Here is a 22,888-nt window from a genome sequence, read left to right on the forward strand (position 1 = left end):
TTTGTGTTTGTGTATATACTGTATGATTTTATCTCATAAAACCCTTAAAGTATATTGATGTATAAACACTGGCTGCACAAATTTCCTAGGTCCCCCTCAGGTGGATGGAGGCAGCCCAGTGTCCCTCTACAGTGTAGAAGTGAGTGGGCCGCAGTCTGAGGAAAGCAGGGAGGTTTACCAGGGTCCAGAGCTAGACTGCTCTGTGGGAGGCTTAATGCCTGGCAAAACCTACAGCTTCCGGCTCAAAGCAGCGAACAAGGCTGGGGTGAGAAAGACTGTCAAAACTGATCTATCAATAACAGGAGAAGGAGTTGTTTTTTCTTCTGCTACATGCTTTCAACCCTCTCTAACTTAATCTGATTTAAAAGGTTTAATATGTTTTTTTTTTTTTTTATATGTTTTTGTATGGATAGTTTGGACCTCTTTCAGAGCGCTGTGAGGTTACAACTGGCCCCGGGGCCCCTGAGCAGTGCAAGCCTCCTTCAACCACATGCAAATCCCCAAGTTGTGTTGTTGTGAGCTGGGAGGTAAGACTAGCTCTGCTTCCATTCCCCCACCTGATATATATAAATGTTAATATCACATGCTTCATTTTGAGGACATGCACCTGCATTATTCTTAAATTGTGTCATCAGGTTTGTTGTTAAATCATGTCATCAGGTTTGCTGTAAAATCATGTCATCATGTTAAGTGCTGGTGGGCATTCTCATTGATGTTTGTCTTCCAGGCCCCATCTTGCAACGGTGCTCCGGTGACAGAGTTTCGTCTTGAGTGGGGAGCTGCTGAGGGCACTATGCAGGTGTGTTACAGTGGAGCAGGGTTCAGCCATGAAATGAAGGGGCTGCTTCCTGCAACCAGCTATTTCTGCCGGGTACAGGTGAGCTCCAAAAAACACTTTATTATATAAAGTCTGAGCTAAGTTTCACTCCCGCTGTTAAAACAACTAACTTAAAAAAGAATCAGATCTCACCTGACAAACATGGGAACTAGAGTTTTCCCTCAAGGACAGCAAAGATCAGTGATAGAACAATGAATTTTCAGTTTAAAGTTATTCACTGCCTTTGCACTTTGTTTTCCTTAATATTTGATCACTTAATTGGCTTTTATGTGAACTTAAGGTGGGAAAGGCAACACACCTTACACTCTTCTACCATTTCTCTCTCTGTTTGTGGCTCAATGGATGAAGTGTGATTCTAACACTGTCTTGGTTTCATGTTTGGTCCAACCCCACCAAGGCTGGTGTGCTTAGTTGAAAATATCTGGAACGATGAGATCTGGAGCAGTCTTGCCTCGGTTCTAAATGAAAATACTTCGGAATTCATATGTCTCATCTCACTGCTTGAAATTGTGATTGTTATCCTTCAGAAACGTGGCAACCAAGGTATAGAACATCATGCTAAGAGGTAGAGCTGCACAGTTAATTGAAATATTATCAAAATCGCATTATGGACAAGGGCAATATCCAAATCTCAGGATCTCCGGTTAGGTATGTGTTTTGGTTGATAATTAAAAAGAATAAAATAATAAATATCTGTGGTGAGAAAGAGACAAGTTCTGAGTCTTTTTTGAGGTTTTCAGGTTTTGAAGATTCCTCCATTGTGGGTATAGATGGTTGACGAAGATTTGGAGAACATTTATGAACTTGATTTTTAATACAGTGTTCTTCTCACATCAGTGCAAAGCTGCAATTTTTCTGATAAAGATAAATAAATCACAACATACCATTATTAAGGAATGCCTTGGCCTAAAAATTATATTCCAGAGGTAAGAGAATATCCGTGTGTGGTACTGACCCCAGCAAAAATCAAATCATCATCATTTTTATATTTTTCTAGTGAAAATGAAAAGCAAAAATTCTCATTACCATTTAAATTGTGACTCATATCTCAGTTGCAATATCTGTCAAAGTAATTGCAGAAGGAATTTTTGCATATCATGCAGCCATGCCAAAAGGTTGGGTGTTTGTTTTGGTTGATAATTACAAAGAATGAAAACAATTTTTAAAACTATGGTAGCAAAAAGGGAAGTTCTGAGTCTCCAGGTTTTCGGGTTTTGAAGATTCCTCCATTGTGGGTTTAGTTGGCTGCCTATGATTTGGAGAACATTTGTGAAATTGATTTGTAATGCAATGTTCTTCTTACATTAGCGCAAAGTGGTGTCGATTTTAATTTATCATGCAACTGCAGAGAATAAGATGATTACTTTTTAGGACTCGCTGGTGGGCTAAGGTTTGATGTTGTGTGCTTGCCTGTAATAATTGGCTAACTAATACTTGCCAAGAGCTACATTATACCATGTTTATATCTTAATTACAGTTAGGTCACTAGTTACTTCATGATGAGTGGACACCGAGTTAGAGCATGTCTCTACTGTGCTGTTTCAGTGAATACATGTTTATGCTGTGACCTCTTTGGTGATACAACAGAGGATGAATGTAGGGACATGTGTTCCTTATGGGTTCTTACACATGCAGTGTGTTTATTTTCTCCACTGCCACTGTTGGTCCACAGTGCTGGCAATATTCATGCCCAGTACATCCCTAAATATTACACTCTGGTCAGGCTATAAAACCACATTTCTATATAACAGTTCATTAAAAACCTAACCCATATGGTTCTAGTTTTTCAAATATGTGTTTTTTCCACTTTATGACTTTGCTAGAGAATGAAAACAATATACTTAGTAAGACTTGTTGAAGCCACCAGTTATGTTTACATTGGAATGCCACCTTGTGGTGAAACATGGACATTACACATGTCCTTTCATATAACAAGTGAGTGTTGACATTGACTTGATAAGCTGACTCTTTTGTTTGTTGTGCAGGCTGTAAATGTGGCTGGTGTGGGGCCGTTCAGCGAGGCAGTGTTGTGCCAGACGCCCTGTTCTGTGCCTGCAGCCGTCAGCAACATCTACTCGCTGAAAGAGTCCGAGCTGCAAAGGTACGAGACTCCAGTCGACGCAGATGAAGACGAGGAAGAAGAGGATGGTGATTCCCGGGCACCACCACTCTACTCTCCATCCACCTGCCTGGGCATTAGCTGGGATCCCCCATGTGATCACGGCTCTGAGATAACATCCTACCTGATTGATCTTGGAGAGCGCCAGCCGATCGTTGTTGGTTCTGTCACCAGACACATCATCCAGCATCTGCAGCCTGACACCAGCTACAGGTTGGTGCTTCCTGCTACCTCACACTGATGAATTATGTTTGCACTACACAACTTTGTACATATCAGATGTCAACAATAGCTGACAGTTGTGAAAGTTTTAGATCTCAGAATGCAATACAAATCAGTTAAACACACACCACATTCGCTCATTAACTCTGTCTGTTGTGCTTTGTACCAAAGGATGCCAAAAGGGGACAACTCTAGTAATCTAGTTAGTTAAATCTGCAAATCCAGGTTATTCTTGTGAGGGCTGACAGCTGTTTAGGACACAGTTGTCCAGACCTGACACCAAAAATTTTTTTTCACAAACCAGCTATGGCTCATCTTGTACTAGTACTCAATTTATGGAGAGTTAAATTAAATATAAAATCCCTCATCGATTAATATTTTAAGAGTCTTATCAATAATCCACACAGGGATGTAATTTATATTACTTTAATTTGATGTGGTTTATATTGTAAGCCAACACAGAACTGTGGCAGTTAAACAGGTTAGCCATGAAGCTGAAGGACAATGACATATGATTTATTGCGGTGGCTTTATACACTTGTAATGAAACAAAGACTTAGGCTGTATTAAAGTATTCACTTTCAGCTTTTAGCTTAGTGAATACTTTTAGTGTGTTTTGAACATAAAATTTGTCACAGTCCAATTATTAACAGAGGCTGAATGTCAACATTTGCAGAATAAATAAAATACTGTTAATACATCTATGAGCATTGATGCAAAGGCTGGGTGATATGGCAAAAAAATTCGATCACAATATTTTTTTCCATATTCATCAATGTTGAAATTTATGACAAAATGTAATTGAGTATCCTGATAATGACATAAGGAAACCAGTGGGTTTATTCGTTAAGAGTACAGTTAACTTACATATAAAACCGAAAAACATAAACATTTGACTATGCAAACATGGCTAGGTTAATATTATATATTGTGATAAAAGAATAAATTGAATAATGAGCTTTATCATCGCAAACACTTGACTAAGCAAACATGCTTTGCCCTGTAACTTAGTAAAATAATAGTATGGCTGCTGGGAGGTTAACCTTTCAGGCAAAGAAGAAGATTTGTTGTGTTTCCCATCTTGTTGGCACTGACCAACGACACATTTTGCAGGCTGTCTTAGGCTGGGCTTTGTAGCTTTTTTGATATCAAAGGAAACCTCTTGCATATACTTGATGTTGTGTTAGCTTTTTTGTTTACAGTTTCCTCAGCAATTGAAGATAATGTAAATTTAGATGTAGATTAAGAGGAGGCAGGAGGTTACTGCAGGCAGAGTAGCCAGAGATGTCACATTTCTGCACGTTTGTATAATGCCTGATAATCATGTCCTGTCTCTGTTTTGTTGCACTTATGGATTATGAGCACTGGTGTTGTTAACTCCAGTAAAAAATATTCTATCCTTTTAGTCTGTTTTATTCCCACAGCTGTGTACTTTGCGTAGAAGTAACACTGCTCTCCACTGTGTGTGTGGAGCATAATTCTGCCCCCCTACAAACAGGCGATTACACAGAGAAGAGATGCAGCACACTGACTGGCTTTTGTCGTGTTTATTTGTGCTCTGTGATAGGCTGTCAGAGCTATCCATATTGAATAAAAATGTCCAAAGCTTATCATGATTATCAAGATAAATTCTATTGCCACCCCCTATCAAGATTGTTTGATTTTCCCAGCCCCATTCTCTGCAATTTTTCTGCTCAAATCAGCTCACTCCTCACAGCTCTCTGATGTCTAAATCTCTCCTTCTTACCCAGGATCCGAATCCAAGCCCTGAACAGCCTGGGAGCAGGCCCCTTTAGTCACACCTTTAAGCTGAAGACAAAACCCCTGCCTCCACAACCACCCCGCCTGGAGTGCACCGCCTTCAGCCACCAGACCCTCAGGCTCAAGTGGGGCGATGGCTCAGCCAAAGCCGTCACCTCAGACGCCCTCCAGTATCAACTGCAGATGGGGGACAAGAGCGGCAGGTCAGTGGCCCATTAGTCAGATGAGGGGAAGTGACCTGAGGTGAGATAAACAGATAAGAGGGGAGACTGTATTTGAGCAAAAAGTGCAGATAACTGTATCGAAGAGGGCGGCACAGAGGCAGTAATGCGCCAGACGGAGTCTCTTCACAGTATACGTAGACAGGAACTGATGATGTGCTTTATGCCACTGTATATTTCCCGACAGAGGAGTTACTTGTCTTGGTTGCTTTTTGTCATCTTTTGCTCATTAAATTCTTTCTCTTTCTCTCTCTTTTTCATGTTCCTGTCATGGCAGATTTATATCCTTGTATAAAGGACCATGCCACACACATAAAGTCCAGAGGCTTAATGAGTCTACCTCTTATACGTTCCGCATCCAGGCCTTTAATGAGGCGGGCGAAGGGCCCTTCTCCAATGTTTACACATTCACCACTCCACGCTCTCCTCCAGCCCCAGTGAAAGGTACAGTAGCAGCCCTTTTTCTTTTCTTTCTTTCTTTCTTTCTTTTTTTTTCTGTCTTTCAGTCTTTCTTTTGGTCTTTCTTTCTGTCTCTTTGTCTTTGTGTCTTTCTCACTCTATATCTCTCTTTCAATATTTCTCTATCTCTCTACCCAATGTAGATCAGCTCTTAGTATCTTTACAATCACTCACTGCTGACTTACAGACAGCCAGTGTGCTCAGCTTTCAACCTCAGTTGACCCAAGTTTAACGTGCATTTGATTAAGACCCAGCAGCCTGAGATTCACTTGTCGGCTGTCATCAGGAGTCGGATTGTTCAGCAGTGTGGTCTGGTCTCAACCAGCCTCTGTAAAGGCTCTTTTGATCCTACACGTTGAAGTCAGTAATAAGGGCGTGGGTTTTATTCTCAGTGTGACACCTCTTTTGATTCAAGCAGTCTCTCAACTATTAACTGTTTGAATGCAGACTAACTTTTTCAGCAATTACATTTAAAGCCCATTATCACAATGCCTAAAAGGATATAAATCCGCCCTGCCACTGCGTTTTGTCATGATTACCAGGGCACTTTATCAGTTCAAAACAACTGCTTGTTTTTGCTTGAAATGCCACCTGCCTAAAGAAAAGCATGACTCATAGTTACAGGACTTCGCTAATGGGGAAAAGTTACATGTAGTTGTCAAGAATTTACTCTTAATTTATCAGCTGAGCCAGTGCACATTTTAAAGCAAGCTCTGTTCTATTAAAGCAAATGGTTTCTGTAGCAGACCCACTTAAAAAAAAGTCCCACAAAACTCCAATTCAAACAAAAAATTCACAGCACATATGAACACTATTTTGGAGGTTTGGTCTTTTTTGTCTTCAATTTTGCCTTTTTGGTATTAGTATTAAAGAATCGGAAGCTTTAACCACCTTTGAAAAATGTGGTTTGTTCTCGGTTCTAACCCTGAGGTTTTGAAGATTACACTGTTCAAACCAAATAGCGTTATGGGTATTTTTTCCAAAGGTAGTTGTTCACACATCTCATTGGCAGAAGTGTGGTACTGCCCTTCGTATCGCCCACCTTCAATGTGCTTTACGTTACATCTGCACTCTCTTTTTCGTCCTTCCAGTTCCTAAAGTGGAGCGTCTGGATGACATCTCCTGTGAAGTCACATGGGAAGCCCTGCCGCCCATGAAGGGGGACCCGATCATCTATACCTTGCAGTGCATGATGGGGAACTCCGAGTTTAAACAGGTACTGATGTTATTGTGTTAGGGTTTGGTTCTCTCTTTTCATATTTTGTGTCCTTACCTGCGGCTGACCTGTCATTCATCACAGTGGCTTTTTTATGCTGATTGGGATACATATGGGTTCAGGGCCTTAATATTCTCACTGTGGCGATGTGCTGTATTAGTCACCGCTGGCTTTAAATTGCCCATTATGCAAAGGTCATTGATCCATGAGGTATCCCGGGTGTCTCACACCTGCCAGCACATTCATCCCTCTCAGTGGCCTCCAGCCATGTTAATTTGGAGTAATGGCCACTGCAGGTTTATGCTAATCTTACCTCGTCATACATGGCAATTGAATCATTGGGTTGAAATATGTGGTTGCCATCCTGCATGACTTTGTTTCCACCCTTATTGTCAGTCTCACTGGCAGTTTGCATCAGTTTGTGCACCAACCGGGCTAGTTTAGTTCGTCTGGTGTATAATGGAGAATTTTTTATGCTGCTTTTAGCCAGTATATCTGAAACCCAGTACGAAAACTGTTCCTCCAGTATTGCAGTTTTATTACATTTCCAATTTATAACCAATACAAACTGGGAATATGTTGAATGTGTTTATAGCTTTGCTGTCACAATCTAAATGAAAAGTGATGGCTTGTGTCCAAATAGCTTCTTTTTTTGGCAATTCTTCCTAACGAAAAGAGAGCAGATCTCCAGAAAGACTGTTGCACCATATTATGGTATTGTGCTTTTTATTACTGGACATGTTCTCAGCTTGTTGTTAACTTAGTCAACCCTCTGTTAAAATAGCAAGGAGGCACTGGGATGCCTTGCCTTGCCTTGCCTTGCCTTGCCTTGCCTTGCCTTGCCTAGCACTTGGTCTAGCACAACGGATCCGGTTCACAAGGCTGTCTAAAATCTAGGGCAAGTGTCAGATGGGCAAACAGCTAAGGTCTCCCCTTTCATTCAAGGCAACTAACAACATCGCTCACTAAATTGAAAAAAAAAAAACAAAACTGAAAGACGGATGCGTAAATGTCTTTCCTATCATGCTTTTAATTTGAAAGCAGCATGATGGGAAGGATTTTGTCAGAAAAAAAACATCTAGAACTATTTCAAGAAAGTTCAGTAAACCAACCTCATCTCGGTCACCAGGTTCAGGCTTATATGCTTAAAAAATATATTATGCATGATTTTTACACAAATATGTGTAGGAGCCATGAATTCATTTAGAAAGGAGAGAATTTTGTAAGATTAACAAGATTTCGGATGGTTTATATTTTGGTATTGTTACATGTTTTTTTTGTTAGTTTTGGGATATTATTGTTTATTAGTTTAATGGTTATGGTTATAGTAAGAGTTGGGTCATTGGATTTGGGTGCTGACATTGATAGTCTTTGGTGTGGTTGATAGCAGAGGGTGATTGGGACGCTGCCTGATTTTCATTGATATATCTACTTAAGCAATATCACACGAGAGGGAGTGATGTGCTCGTATATCATCACAGCTGTGATTCGGTCGAAAATAATCTCTGTCGTGATGATATACAGTACAATACACGACTTCGAGTGTGATATTGCTTTTATAAAACAGTTCTACAATCGTCTTTTATTTGTTAATAGTATACATTTTAATAGTTTACATTTTACACCTATTTACAATTTTTATAAATTTTTTATATGTAAATATTAGCATTTTAGCTCAATAGCTCCCAGGTCATGTGACCAATGAACTCAAAATCAGTGTGGGATGATAGTACTCCACTGGCTGCATGAGATACACCTCTTATTTTTACATTTTAAATCTCCAAATAATTTTTATTCATTTTTCATATGTAAATATTAGCATTTTAGCTCAATAGCTCCTAGGTCATGTGACCAATGGACGCAAAATCAGTGTGGGATGATAGTACTCCACTGGCTGCATGAGATACACCTCTTGTTTTTACATTTTAAATCTCCAAATAATTTTTATTAATTTTTTATATGTAGCATAGGAGCGAATGTCTGTCGACTATCCAACATAAAACTATCTTCACTGTGGTTGATCAGACAGTTCATCGCTGCAATGTGTGTCCGCTCACCGCCGTGATCTCCGTCATCTCGAGTCCCGTATCAGACAGCGTGTGTGTGTCGGTGTCTCTCAGGCTGTGGTCAGTGTCAGACGAGTGTGTCCCTGTCTCACTGCACATCCTTGTAACATCTGTGACAGCTGGTTTACCCCCAGTAAACAGCTGTTTACCAAGACCCGTCCATCACAGCTGCCCCCTTCCGGGCTCCCTCATACCTTTTAGTAATTCCAATGCATGTACAGTCAGCTCAAACAAGCTCAACAACAAGCTCAAAAAAATAGATGCATGGTCCCCCCCCCTCCTCTCTCTCCTCTCTTCTTCTCTCCTTACTCAACCTGACCAATTGACAGCTACGTGAACAGCACCAACTAGCTGTTTGAACCTGTGCTTATACCATACTATAAACATCTCACTTTTAAAACGTATCCCACTTTCACTTTTACACTAATTAACGGATTTTGAATGGCTGTGAAGCGGAGTGATACATACAGAATTAAAAGTTAACAGTTCTGCAGAGATTCTGCCCTCTGCCCGTATTTTCTTATTTTCTTATTATTTTCTGTGTTTGGGGTGTTTATGGGCTCATACCTCCACACCGCTCAGGTGAGGTCAGGGCTTTACAAAAAGGTAGCAACAAGGTGTCAGACTGTAAGCAGCAAGCATTCTAGAGACACAGAGCTGAAAAACTGCAAATATAGCAAGGCAATAAGCCAAACGATTGTCAATCTAGGGCTGGCTGAATGACAGTATTTGCTCCTATATTTTATCATAAACATGATGAAAGATGAAAAAGGCAAATTATTATTATTATTATTATTGCATTAGGGGACAAAAACCCCATATCTCATAGATTTTCATTCAGTTTTGTTTTAATATTTAGTGTTGTATCACACTTCTTCTCCTCCCTCCTAATGTTTGCAGGCCTACAAAGGCTCTGCCACATCCTTCCATGTCCACAATCTGCAGCCCAATAGCGACTACCGTTTCCGGGTGTGTGCTATCAGGCAGTGCCAGGAGGCCCCTGAACTCAGTGGCCCCTACAGCCCCACAGTGACCCTCTCTCCCCAGCGGAATGACGTGGCAGTAGGCGGCGGCTCGGCCGGCTCGGGGTCCAGGGCTGGCACAGAGGCCAACCGAGCCAGACGGAGCTTGACAGACGAGCAGTGTGCTTTCCTCCTCCTCATGGTTTTTGCCGTCATTGCCATCCTCATCGCTTTTGTCATCCAGTACTTTGTCATTAAATAAGCAGTTTGTGCCACCCAGCTGCAGGGTTATAGCTTTATTCTTTCCCCCTCTCTCTGTTGTTTTGTATTCTTTGTTTTGTACTTATCATATTCCGCTGTCAACATAGTAATCGCATTAGCTGCATTGGGGTGCAGCAGGAGGGAGGGCTGGTGAGTGACAGCCCAATGGTGGTAAGAAATTGACAATGTAATACTTTATTAAGCACCTGTGATACCTTCCTGACTCTCCTGCCTTTGTCAGCCTGTCCCAACTTTTTGGTATCTGTTGTTCAGTTCAGATTTCTTTTTCATGATCAGCTTCCCTGCGCAAATGGATGGAAAGAGCAGGGATATAGTTTATTTTAGGAAGAGGGTCAGGGTCGAAGAGGTGCTTTGACTCATGTACTTGTTGATTACTATATATATATATATATATATATATATATATATATATATATATATATATATATATATATATATATATATATATATATGTGTGTGTGTGTGTGTGTGTGTGTGTGTGTGTGTGTGTGTATAAAATAGTCATTATTTATATTTCCATTTATGTGTCTAGTATGAAACTGTTTCTGATAGATGTGTTCCAAAAATAGTATGTAGGTGTTACATTAGCCTATGTATTATTTGATCCTGGGACCCGGTGGGCCAGTGTTTGCACAGTGGGGTGTGTGTCCAGATGTGTATACTGTATGTAGTAAGTGCCACAGAGGTACACTGCTGGGAGGGCTTCAGGGTGAGATGAAGGGACTTAACCCCCTGCTGGAGTTTTAGGGGTCTAGTAAGAGAAGAAACAGAAATGAAAATCTTGTTCACACTTTAGAGCGTTCATTTAGCACTTTCCAATCTTTTTGATGTTTAGAATGTTTAAGGATGCAAAAATGACTGGAGAAATGTTAGTATATTTTTGTACAGTGATGACACATGGACCTGTAAGTTTGAAAAAAAGCTCATAAAGTTAGAAAACAAACAAAAACCAAACTAACAGTGAATTCTAATTATTTTTACTATCATATAGTTATACTGCTGCTTTACTCCGAAATATTGTTGTTCAGCACAAAAAATGTATGCTTACCTGTATGTTTTGTTTTATTTTGTTTTGTTTTGTTTTTCCCCAGTAATTGATTTTGCACCTTAGTGAAAGAGAACCTTGACTGACTGCGTCTTGGTCTTGTGATGCATTTTATAGAACACATTTTGAGATTGTGCAACCCTACTTGTGTTTTGGGTGTTTTAAAAGTTGTAGAACCGCATAACGTGTCACTGAAACAGCTGATCTATCTCAGCAAAACAAAAAGAAAAAAACTAAGAAAAAAGTATATACCAGTTGTTTCAGAGGCCTTAATTGGGGAGTAAAAAATCTCGGGAGAATTTTCTTAATTTCTCTTAAGTTTTGATGTTTTTCTTTTAGTGTTAGAAGACTCTAAAATGTGTTTTATTTACTTTTATTTTTGCAACATTATTTGATGTTAGTAAACATGTAATCAGGAGAGAAATGGTAAGTAGTTCTATGTATTACTTATGATTTGTTTTGATTTCTTGTCATACATGTCAGGTCATACATGTGTGAAGTATATTTTTTATAATATTGAAGTAAAATAAGTTAATACTCTCCAGAGAAAATAATAAATCCTGAGTGCTCATGAATCATGGAACGCAAATGGCAGATACAAAATGTGTTATTTCATGTACTTTCTGTGTATCTAAATTTGCCTTTTCTCTGTGTGTTAAGTATTCGTAACAGATTTCTCACGCTGAGTTTTCAGTGGTAATCTGGCTGTAGGATCTAGTGTTGTTTGGTTTTGGGCAGATAACTGCTGTTGCAACCGTAAAAATGAAATACAGGTACCTTGCAAAACGTCTTGGATAATTACATGATTTGGTCTTTCAGACATTCTGCAAATGTCTTCTCTTTGTCATTTGAAGAATTCAAATTCCTATTTTTGATAGCGATTGCAACGTGTGCCATTTTAACACCTCTTCACCCTGGGCTTAGTACCTTTGGTTGGGGAGATTAACAAAATGCTACAAAAAATGAGTAAAATATGCACAAAAATAGAGACCATTTTTATGTAATTTTAATGTTTGCAGTTACCTCATACACCGTACATTCCAAAATGAAAATTTGTTATACTATACATACTACCAGACATATCACTTTAAAATGTTCGTTATGGGAAAAATGTATAATCATAGATATGTATCTAAAGTGTATCTGTATAGCCATGATATCTACAAAGGATCCATGCACAATAAAAGATTTATAATTCTTAATCATGTTTGCAGTTTGGGCATATGCTTGTCTTTGGATTGTCCATTAATGTTTAAGTAGTTATTAAGTAATTAATCAAGAAAAACACTAAACATTCACTTATTCCAGATGTGAGGATTTGGTGCTTGTTTTTTTATCATTGCAAATTTAACTTTTTTTTTTTTTAGTTTTTGGACTCTTGGTCAGACAAAACAACAACATGCCTCAGGCTCTGGGAAACTGTCATGGGCATTTTTCCTGATTTTTAGATTATTTATAGCCTTTAAAAGAGTATTTAATTTCCCAATTACCATTTTTTCATCAATCGCTTATCCTGTGTTGGATTGCATATGTTAAGATTACTTTTTTTCTGCATGCCTCCACAGTAAACAAATAATCCACAATGGAACATTTTGGATGAATATAAGTGACTGGTGACTATGTTTAACAACAGCAAAATTGTATTAAATGTGTTTACAAACTAGCGCACAACTTGTACATAGATAAGTTTCGCTTTCTTTTCAATTTTTAAAAGGTTTTTAGCAAAAATGCCTGTATTTGGGAAGTACTGAGCAAACGACTGGATAAAATTTTCTAATTACTCTGTCTCAGTTCTGGGAGAGTTTGTAGACAGATGTCTTGAAATAGTTTTGCTGTTTCTAAATGTCGACTGTTTTTCTCCAATTCATCAAGAATTGTCTGTTCATAGATTCTGTTTTCACTGATATACAAATGGTTATGTGGGGGGACAATAGATTATCAAATTATGAAAATAATAGCAAGTTGCAGCTTTAATAGCAACAGTACTTGCCTCAGCTGCTTCTTGCTAACCTACTCAGGTGAAATGTAGAAAGTCTCTACAAAGTCGGAAAAAAAACAAAAAACAAGAAGGGATCACAGGGTCTCAGGTGGTAGGTGGTAAGTGCAATAATACACACGTTTTGATTTAGAAAAAAAAATGAACAAGGATACTTCGCACCATGATGAGCTCATGCTTTGTTCATTATAAGCCTCATCCAACGAAGACATAGGGATGTGGGTAAAGAAATTTAATCTATGAATATATAAAATTTAATCTATATTAATTTATTTTAGTTTAACAAAGGGACATTAAAACAAAAAAGTGTACCAGCACAAATCAGATGAGCTCAAGGATTAACTGTCTATACATCGTCTTTAGACTGAAAGTAAATGAAAGCAGTAGTTTTGTTTTATTAAGAAAACCTACTTTGCTGCAATACCACCATTGTATTTTCACAGAAGATGATGAAGAAAGAGTTGCAACTACATCTTTCTAAACCAACGGAAATTGCTTCTATCCTTTTCTTGCGGGTCGACTACCCGTTTACCTCCTCTTATTTCATTCTGTCTCTCAAGACAAAAGCATTTCGAAGAATATTATCAGATACTAATCAAAGAATCAGAATTCTAATCCTAATAATATTTACAGATATCTCTTCCACCTGGCCTTCATTTTGTTGCGACTTCAGAGTTCAGTGCTGCTGCTACACCTCACAGTAGTGTGCGTGTGCGTGTGCGTGTGCACACGCGCACACACGCGCTTCTGAAGTAAGATAGAGGAGCTCCTGTACAAGCACACCTAAGTGGTGTAAGCAGGAGAGCCGTGATTAATGAGGGTGACAGACTGGAAACCTACTTTGAACAAAGAGCAAACAAGCTTTCCCTGTTGTGTTGCTTTGACATGAGTAAACAATGACAGAGGAGGCATCACATTCCTGCTTACCCTCTGAGGTCCGAGCAGTGCATCCGCCATGGATCAGCACAGTGTAAACACACTCCTGTTAGGTTCATTTAGATATAATAGACACTGTGGCTCTTGACCAACAGAGCACACTGCTTGCGATCCAGCAGGTCATCCAGGCTTTGATGACTAATGCTTCTTTGGACACAAAATAGGAAAACCTGTAGATCAGGATCTGGAAAAACATCTCTGTCCTTGGTCATAACATAGACCTTTTACTTGTAGTTTACGCACTAGTTGAGAGATGCAATTCTTTGAAAAAGTAAGGACAGATCAAGTCACACAGACGCAAGATTGTCATGTTGATCTGCAGGGCTTGCAGCACTCAAAAACTTTGACTTAAAACATCTTAATTTGTGGATTAGGTGCTCAAAGGCTCAGTTGGTGGAGTGGGTGCCCCATGTGTGGAGGCTGCGCCTCGTCGCAGCAGTGGATTCTGTTCCTGCCTCTGCCCATCTTGCATGTTGTTCCTTCTCTCTCCATCTTTCACGCTTAGGCTTTCCTGTCTAATGAAGGCAAAAAGCTCCCCAAAAATATTCTTTAAAATAAATAAATAAGTTATGCATTAGTGGGATGTAATGTCAAAATCACTGTAAAATGACTTGTTGGAGGTCACTCTAAATTAAATGTTGATTTCTGATATTAAGTGTAAGAGCTCATACATTTCACAAATCAACAAATCTAGCCAGATTTGTGTTTGCTTTTGACCTTTTTCTGCCCTTACTGACTAAACTTTATGTAAATTCTTAAAATAGCATTCCTCTTAAATCAGCATTGTTGAAATTTGGTTTATTATCACAAGCCTGATGGGTGACTTGAGGGTGAAGAGGAAGAGATGAGCTGGTGGGTGTGGTGAGTGATGAAGCCAAGCGGAGAGACAGATGGGGCTGGCGGACAATTAAGCGAACACAGAACTAATTTTTCAGTGATGAATTCCAGGCAGCTTGGGAAACACACTGGGATTTCAGTGATTGATGCATTAATTAATAAAGGTATATCCCTCTTTTCATAAATGTTTTTCATGAATTTATGCTCAATTCATATTACTATGATTCTCAATCTGCATTTATTCTCCCAGAAGGAGCAGCAGTGGTGGTGGGGGTGGGGTGGGGGGTGGGGGTTCCCCAAATCTTATTCCCCTCCATCTTATGCCCTTTTACCGTCATCCGCCCCGTCATCATTTGATTACAAAGATTACTTAGACACGCAGCAGCAGCAGCAGCAGCAGCAGCAGCAGCAACAGACAATCTCCCTTTTGCTCCCTGACTCCTCGGGTTACTGTGGAGGAGGTGCTCCTTTCTTCGTCTTTCACCAGAGCTCGACTTGTTTCTGAGCATCTAGGACCGGCTTTGCCACTTTGCCAGTCTCTACCACTGTTGCTGCTGCTCTCCATCAATACACAGTAACACCACAAAGGCCGAGAAAAAGTTACTGAAGGTTGGAAAAACCAGCTCAGTTTTTAAGGTAAAGTCAACAGCAAAACTTTCTTTTATATCTGCTTTTAGTATTGAAGTTAGCATTGCTTTTGCATGTGTTAGCCCTTTTACAAGGAGCTTTTACTTTATTTTGAAGCTAATAATTTCAGAAATCATGTTGTGTTTCACATTTTCCAGGCAATTAGACATTTGGATTGTGTCATTAAGTATGAATTTATCAATGTCAGAGTTTACATTATTGCTACAAATCATAACATTAACTTGTAATTTTTAGGAAACTGAGAAAAAGTTATTGCAGACTATGTTCACTGTTCTGAATTACTTATTGTAACAGGTGTTCATAATGTACATTAATAGAAAACAACAGTTGCATGGAATTAAAACAAACACTTAAAAAAATCTCTGCATAATAATCTACATAATCTGCAACTACCTGAGATAAAACCTGAAAAAACACAGGTATCATCTTCTAATGGTCTATTTTTATCTCCTCAGCTACCTATTGAGTCTTGATTTTACACTTTTGCTGTGTCAGCACGTAGCAGAGGTTGGCATGCCCTGGACCAGACCCCAGGTGGACCTTCATGCTGCTGGAGCAGAGGCCATGGACCAGTACAACATAGACGACCACCACTATGAGGGCTCCCTGTTCCCCACCTCCATCCTCATCCCCGTTACTGTCATCTGCATCCTTATCTTCATCATCGGCGTGACAGGCAACACCATGACCATCCTCATCATCCAGCACTTCAAGGACATGAAGACCACCACCAACCTCTACCTGTCCAGCATGGCGGTGTCTGACCTCATCATCTTCCTCTGCCTGCCCTTCGACCTCTGCCGCCTGTGGAAGTACGTGCCCTGGCTGTTTGGGGAGGTGGTGTGCCACTTCTATCACTACATCTTCGAGGGCTGCACCTCAGCAACCATCCTTCACATCACGGCCCTGAGCATCGAGCGCTACCTGGCCATCAGCTTCCCACTCAGAAGCAAGGTGGTGATGACCAGACGCAGGGTGCAGTACATCATCCTCATCCTTTGGGGTTTTGCTCTGGTTTCCGCCGCTCCCACACTCTTCCTGGTTGGAGTGGAGTATGACAATGACACACACCCGGACTACAATACAGGGCAGTGCAAGCACACCAGCTATGCCATAAGCTCCGGGAAGCTGCATATCATGCTCTGGGTGTCCACCACATACTTTTTCTTCCCTATGCTCTGCCTCATCTTCCTCTACGGCTCCATTGGGTGCAAGTTGTGGAATAGCAAGAATGACCTGCAAGGCCCCTGTGCTTTGGCCCGTGAAAGGTCACACAGGCAAACAGTCAAGATCTTGGGTGAGTGTAGACAGATATATGTTTCTTCAGTGCTTTTGAAAACCTTTATTTGCTTTTTTTTATTTCATTTTTTTATTTGTTTCAGTCATGTTAATGCACAACAATCAGATTTGCACTCAAAACAAGTCTAATACACTTTCCATGACCGAAAAGGAGCAGGGAGAAAGAAAAATCGTATTTTTCCTGCCCCTTTCGCAAAACATATATAAACAAAAGAAATATGAGGTCTGTCAATTACAGTTAGTTAAAAACCAACACTTGCAGTTATCTCAGAAAGAAAATCAAGACCCATACACCATAAGTCACCTTCAACAATGGGACAGATTCTACCTGACAACCTCAAATAGTCTAATTATTTTGTCTTCTTAAACTAAAAAAATAAAAAAATAAAATACAGCACTTTTAATAATTCTGTAGAGAATTCATGATTTGACACCAACCAATGAAATGTGCATCTGCTTCAATGTAGTCCGTGAGAACAGGTGCTTTAAATGAATTTTCCTTATGTGTTTGTCGTCCTCTGAAATAAAAACAGCTTTATAAAAACAAGCATTTTTACTTTGGCAACTTTTCATTGGCAAAAAACTAAAAAGAGAAGACAATTTAAACTTCGGATTGACAGCTTTTAAAACTCTCCTTGAAGTAAAAAAAGAAGCTCAAACCAAAAATCCACAGGCAATCTTCCTTTCATTAAGCAAAAAAACAGTTGTGTGTGCTGTTGTGTGTGTTGCCATAGCAAATTAAAATTTTGTTTCCATATAACAACTGTGATTTCTACTCCATTTAATAACTTAAATAGTTTCACCTATTCTGTTAAATATAGCCCCAGCTCGAGCTCCAGGACATTTTGTTGTTTTTATCCTGCAAGTCTTAAGATAGCGGGCGCCATGTGTGTTGTTGCTGGTTAATTATTCTGTTTTGTCTGAAGCTAATCATGTCCTGCCACTGCACATATTGATTGGCTTAATTCGCAGCTCTGGCATATTGTGCAGGAAACCCTGTTTTACAGTGAAGGACTGTGGTCAGGCCAATCTGCATTACCCAAATATTTAATCATGATGCAGCCATTAGGATATCAATGCTGTTCATTAGCTGAACACACACTGCACAGAGCTCATCTTGTCAGACTTGCTGCCATTTGTATCCACAGTTGTTCAATCCCAAATTGGATTGTCATCAGAGGCGTCCATAAATCAACCATAATGGAAATTTACATGCTCCCACAGTCCCCTTTAATCTGCCGATGTGACACATCTTAGGAGTCATTTGACGATCGCTGCTCTCACATGGCAAGACATGATCAGTTCTGGACAAAACTGTGGCATCTGTTTGCTCCGCTCATTGTGAACCCACAATAAAGATCCTCAGTTTATTAGCTGTTATTGTGCTTTCACAATTAATTAGGCGTTCGTGGGCCAAATTTACCTCTCTCTTACTTATTGAAGTGACATTTATTATCCTTACTGAAATTACTGCCCCAATCAGACAGGCAGTCAGTCAGTCATTTTCTGTAACCGCTTGTCCTCGTAAGGGTCGCGGGGGGGGGGGCTGTCATCGGGCGGAAGGCAGGGTATACCCTGGATAGGTCGCCAGACTATCGCAGGGCCCCCAATCGGACAAATGGATGGTAATTTTATCTGCAGCGGCTTCTTGATCAATACCAGTGACTATGTGATTACCTCACCCAGCACTGAAATGTATGTTTTTCGAAACTAAATAAGTCTTTGTTTTTCTTTGAATTTGTGACTTGTTTTCTCCCCAGTGATGCTTCTGCTGCATATGCCCTAATTAGCCCCCGTACATGTAATGTGAAAAAGTGACTTCACTGTTACTAAAGGGAACAAGTGAGGTCGTGTTCAAGCCTGTGCGTGCTCGTGTGTGGGCTTTCAGAGAAGTTCTTTTGATTTGAATTTCTGCTGGTCATTAGTAAATGTCAAGGGTTACTATAGATCATATAGATCACGAGTTACTTAAAAAAACAACTTTCTTAATCTCCCTCTTATTATAAACAAGCTGCAATATGAGTACACACGTTAAATTAGAATAATATTGGTCATTTCACATGTGAAATTTATGTGTATTTTGTTTGAGGATAGGGCTCTGTTGAAAAAATAGTTCTATAAGAAACATGATGTGTTGTTGCTAGAAAGATGCAGTATATTAAATCCGATAAAACCACCCCCCACATTCCTAATGAAGAGATTAGTGATAGTGTTTATGAAAATCTTATTAAATTTACAACTAAGAATGTTTTTTTTTCTTAATGGTATCATATACAGTCTTATTAAGGATTATTTAAATCTTTGGACAAAGCAGTTAAAGAAGGTGAATTAGTGTGTTTTCCAAAATGTAAAACTATTGATTAAGGTCCAGTGTGTAAGATTTAGGGGGATTTAGTGGCATCTATAGTAGCATTCAGGATTATAGATTGCAATAAACTGAAACTTCTGATTCCTGGTTAGGAATCCTTAAGTTTTCATTCTTCAGGAGGTTTTTACTAAGAGCTGCTGAGGTCTCTTTCTCTCCAAAAGGGATTAAAACAACAAAAACTCTGAATAAAGCAGTTTCATATTATAAATCAGTGTTTGCCAGACACTGTTTGGCATGTCGCAGATGGACTGCTAGTCCAGCACCTGCTAATCTGTGCTCACATTTTTTTCTCTGATAGATTAAGATCCAGACGTTTAGGCTTTTACCAGGAGCTGAATTATTTGCAGAGGTTTCAAACGGACTCTGTAAATTTAAAGTGGTAAAACACTGAATTAAGCAGTTTAACATTTAAAAAAATAGTGTTTATCCAGCTCTGCTTGTCACAAAGGGTCTTCAACTATGGCTGTTGACTCAAAAACATGAATGACCCTATCTAGAGCAATCATTTAGTTTGTTCATTGTTAGTTTGTTCATTGTTCATTCTCGCCTACTGTAGAAACATGGCGGTGCAATATGAAAAACTCTGTGGATCAGGATCTACTCCCTATGTAGATACGACTCGTTCAAAGTAACAAAAACACAATTCTTATTTTCAGGTGATACACTCAAGAAAACATACTTCATATATATTACACTCCATTTCTGCCCATTTATCTCCCTAAATTCTTCACACTGGACCTTTAAATTCCTTTCTAAATTAAACTCACAGCCCCCACACCTTTATTTTTCCCTCAGTGGTGGTGGTGCTGGCCTTCATCATCTGCTGGCTGCCCTATCACATCGGCAGGAACCTCTTTGCCCAGGTGGACGACTATGACATGGCCATGCTGAGCCAGAACTTCAACATGGCCTCCATGGTGCTCTGCTACCTCAGTGCCTCCATCAACCCTGTCGTTTATAACCTCATGTCTCGGAAGTACAGAGCTGCAGCCAAACGCCTCTTCTTGCTGCACCAGCGACCCAGACAAGCCCACCGCGGACAGAGACAGCTCTGCATCATCGACCACATCTCCACCCTAAATGAAAGCTTGACAGGGGTCTGAGGAGCCTCGGTACACACTTGAGCAGTGCTTTTGCAGGCTTGTTTGACTTCACCACAGACAGAGAGTTTGCAGGCATCATAACAGTTGCAGCTAAAGAGGAAACTTGATGAAGAAGTGTGGAGGAGGAATGTTTACTCTGTTTTATCTTTGAGGGGAAAAGCAGGGCTGAGGGCTTCGCTGCACTTCAATGCAAGATCAGATTTACTACTCCTCAGTGGCATTTTGTTCACAGAGACATGGTTATGATTTTCAACCTCATCACATTTCATTTTTTGTCACAAAAACAGGAATTCAGTGGATTCAAAGCGCAAAAAGTTGCCATTTACGTGCTCTAGATTCAGTGTTACACCTCATGCAAAATTATTTACCTCAACATTGTGTGTTGCCACGTTTTTTTTTCTTGCTTGGTGTCACAACCACTGTTTCAGTTTACAATTACCAGCAATCCACAGCACTGATTAATAATAAGTGATCCCTCTTTGTTAATGACGGATTATGTTACTACATTTGAATTTACATTTATGCTACGTTTGAAATTACTGTTCATTTATAATGTGTAATTGTAGTCTCAGCTCCATTCTGTTGTGAGATTGAATTTGTTTAATGTATGGTGAACAATTGTTATCATGCGGTTTGTTTGTTGTTCTCATAAATCAAGAAAAACAAAATAAGTAAACCTATTAGCTGTGGTTCATTAGCTGTGCAGATCTGAAATTGGGTATTCCGGTGTGTGTGTGTGTGTGTGTGTGTGTGTGTGTGTGTTTGTTTGCAGGGTTGTGTAGCATCTCTGTAAATAGATGGAACATAAACTTCATAAAAGCAGATTACTATGAAAATGGGACAGCTGATGTCTGCATGAGGCCACCTGAGCCCTGAGGTTTTGGGGCTGCATATGTGCCGGCCATCATGTAATCTGACACAGCTATTATATTACCTGGGCTCTGAGTTAGATTTAGGCTGGCAGCCAACATCCCTGCATCACCATATTCAAAGTAATGGCTGCCCTCAGTACATTTCAAAGAGGAAAAAAGATATTAGGTTGTCAGCAGCAGCAGAGGTTATTGCTTTTACTGCTTCCACTTGCATAATCTTGACACTATTGTACAATTCTTCTTTGATGTTGCATTTTGGATCAGGCATTGTACATTTTGTACCTCATGCACTTCTGGTAAGAAAGGTAACATCAAAGTTATGTATTTTTAACCTGAGCACTGTCTAATCCCAAAATAAACTCAAGAGTTTTCCAGGTTTTGTCTTTATATCTTTTTCTTTAAATTAACTGTCATGATTTTGCCTATGAATCATCGGGCCTTGGTTTGCAGAAACACAAAGAGACAAAGTCGCTCTGGGCTGATTCATCCTCGTGACACTTTTTTTCACTGAGCCATTCATCTCTGCCAGAGGAAATGAAGCAGTGGGTAAAAGCTTACATGCCACAGACCATCCTGCCATCACCTGTGGAAAGATCAGCAAGCAGCACGACTCCTCTGTTGGTTATTTTCCTTACTGATAATGAGGAAAGTGTTTGTGAGCGGCCGTCCAGAGCTGTCAACACCTCCCTCAGGCCTTCTTCACACCACCTCAAATCATTCAACATTAGAAATATACAGTTTGTTTGTGTTGACTCTACTTTTCAGGTCAAGACTTTTTCTCCATCAGCAAACCTCTAACACAGGGGTCTTCAATGATCAACAAGAGGATCCCCTACAGCATAGACCGTATAAAATTGAATTGCTATTAAGATCTCTAGTTTGTGCTTGCCTGTAGATGCTAAGTCAGCATCAGTTGTAGCATGTCTTGGTGCATTAGCCTTTCCATCTGCAATTTTGACTGTAGTTTCTTAGCTGTGTCAGAGTCTCATGCCCAAAAATTTACAAAACAGTCTTGTGTAGCTCACATGTATGTCCATGTACTTGGAATAATATTACAGCTAAATGGCCAATATGTTTCAATAGAACAAAAATGTTGGCTTACCAGTTCACCTCACTGTTTTGAATAAGTGCTGCACAGAGATTTAACAGTAGCTAGCTCACATGATTGCACAAAGATGCATGAGTAGCAGTGAAGCTGTATTCACACTTACAAGCAACAATGCATCAGCATGACCAGCTACATTATCATTTTTTCGCCGCTAAAATTGTTGCTCAAGTGCTTGTTAACATAAAAGTAGTTACGTCAACACAGGCTTGCATGTGTCTGAAAATTGCCACAAAGCATCTCAACTGAACGCCGTCTTAAGCAAAAATGTCTTTGCTTTTGATCAGTGTCTGAGCCTGATTTTAACATCCCATTTTGGCACCCTATTACATCTCCATGTGCAGCGCAGAGCACATAATGCTCGCATAACTAAGGTAGCTAACTAAGTTGGATATGAAGACGTATGATTGGCTGATGCCTCTCCATGTCACTGGAGTGCTGCAAAAAGATGAGAGCAGCTCAACTTTGACTTATAGTATGTCCGGTCTGTCTGCAGCGACAACTGTCGGGGGACAGTTTTACACTTCATGTTA

The 22,888-nt window shown here is 39.8% G+C and overlaps 2 protein-coding genes across 2 annotated transcripts in view; both read left to right on the forward strand.

Annotated features, from left to right (window-relative positions):
* The window catches only part of fndc3a (fibronectin type III domain containing 3A), a 50,913-nt gene extending 40,406 nt beyond the window's left edge, over nt 1-10,507 (forward strand). The window contains exons 19-26 of the mRNA XM_042486327.1: nt 90-265; nt 414-527; nt 728-877; nt 2,824-3,170; nt 4,931-5,143; nt 5,439-5,605; nt 6,712-6,836; nt 9,803-10,507. Of these exons, the coding sequence (XP_042342261.1) occupies nt 90-265; nt 414-527; nt 728-877; nt 2,824-3,170; nt 4,931-5,143; nt 5,439-5,605; nt 6,712-6,836; nt 9,803-10,126 (1,616 nt within the window). The 3' untranslated portion in view covers nt 10,127-10,507. The remainder of the gene's footprint in view (nt 1-89; nt 266-413; nt 528-727; nt 878-2,823; nt 3,171-4,930; nt 5,144-5,438; nt 5,606-6,711; nt 6,837-9,802) is intronic.
* Nucleotides 10,508-15,548: 5,041 nt separating this feature from the next.
* Nucleotides 15,549-20,378, forward strand: mlnr (motilin receptor). The gene is made up of 3 exons (XM_042487167.1): nt 15,549-15,596; nt 16,064-16,905; nt 20,071-20,378. Exons 2-3 carry the CDS (start codon nt 16,122-16,124, stop codon nt 20,376-20,378), a joined length of 1,092 nt encoding a protein of 363 aa, XP_042343101.1. The 5' UTR covers nt 15,549-15,596; nt 16,064-16,121.
* Nucleotides 20,379-22,888: the final 2,510 nt, after the last annotated feature.

Source organism: Plectropomus leopardus, chromosome 5 (genome assembly GCF_008729295.1).
Source record: "Plectropomus leopardus isolate mb chromosome 5, YSFRI_Pleo_2.0, whole genome shotgun sequence".
Classification (NCBI taxonomy): domain Eukaryota; kingdom Metazoa; phylum Chordata; class Actinopteri; order Perciformes; family Serranidae; genus Plectropomus; species Plectropomus leopardus.

What these genes read in the sequence shown, in the direction of transcription:
- mlnr (XM_042487167.1), top strand. Translation starts at nt 16,122, where the DNA reads ATGCCCTGGACCAGACCCCAGGTGGACCTTCATGCTGCTGGAGCAGAG. An exon ending in GCAAACAGTCAAGATCTTGG is followed by an intron (nt 16,906 to 20,070) that starts GTGAGTGTAGAC and finishes TTTTTCCCTCAG; the next exon opens with TGGTGGTGGTGCTGGCCTTC.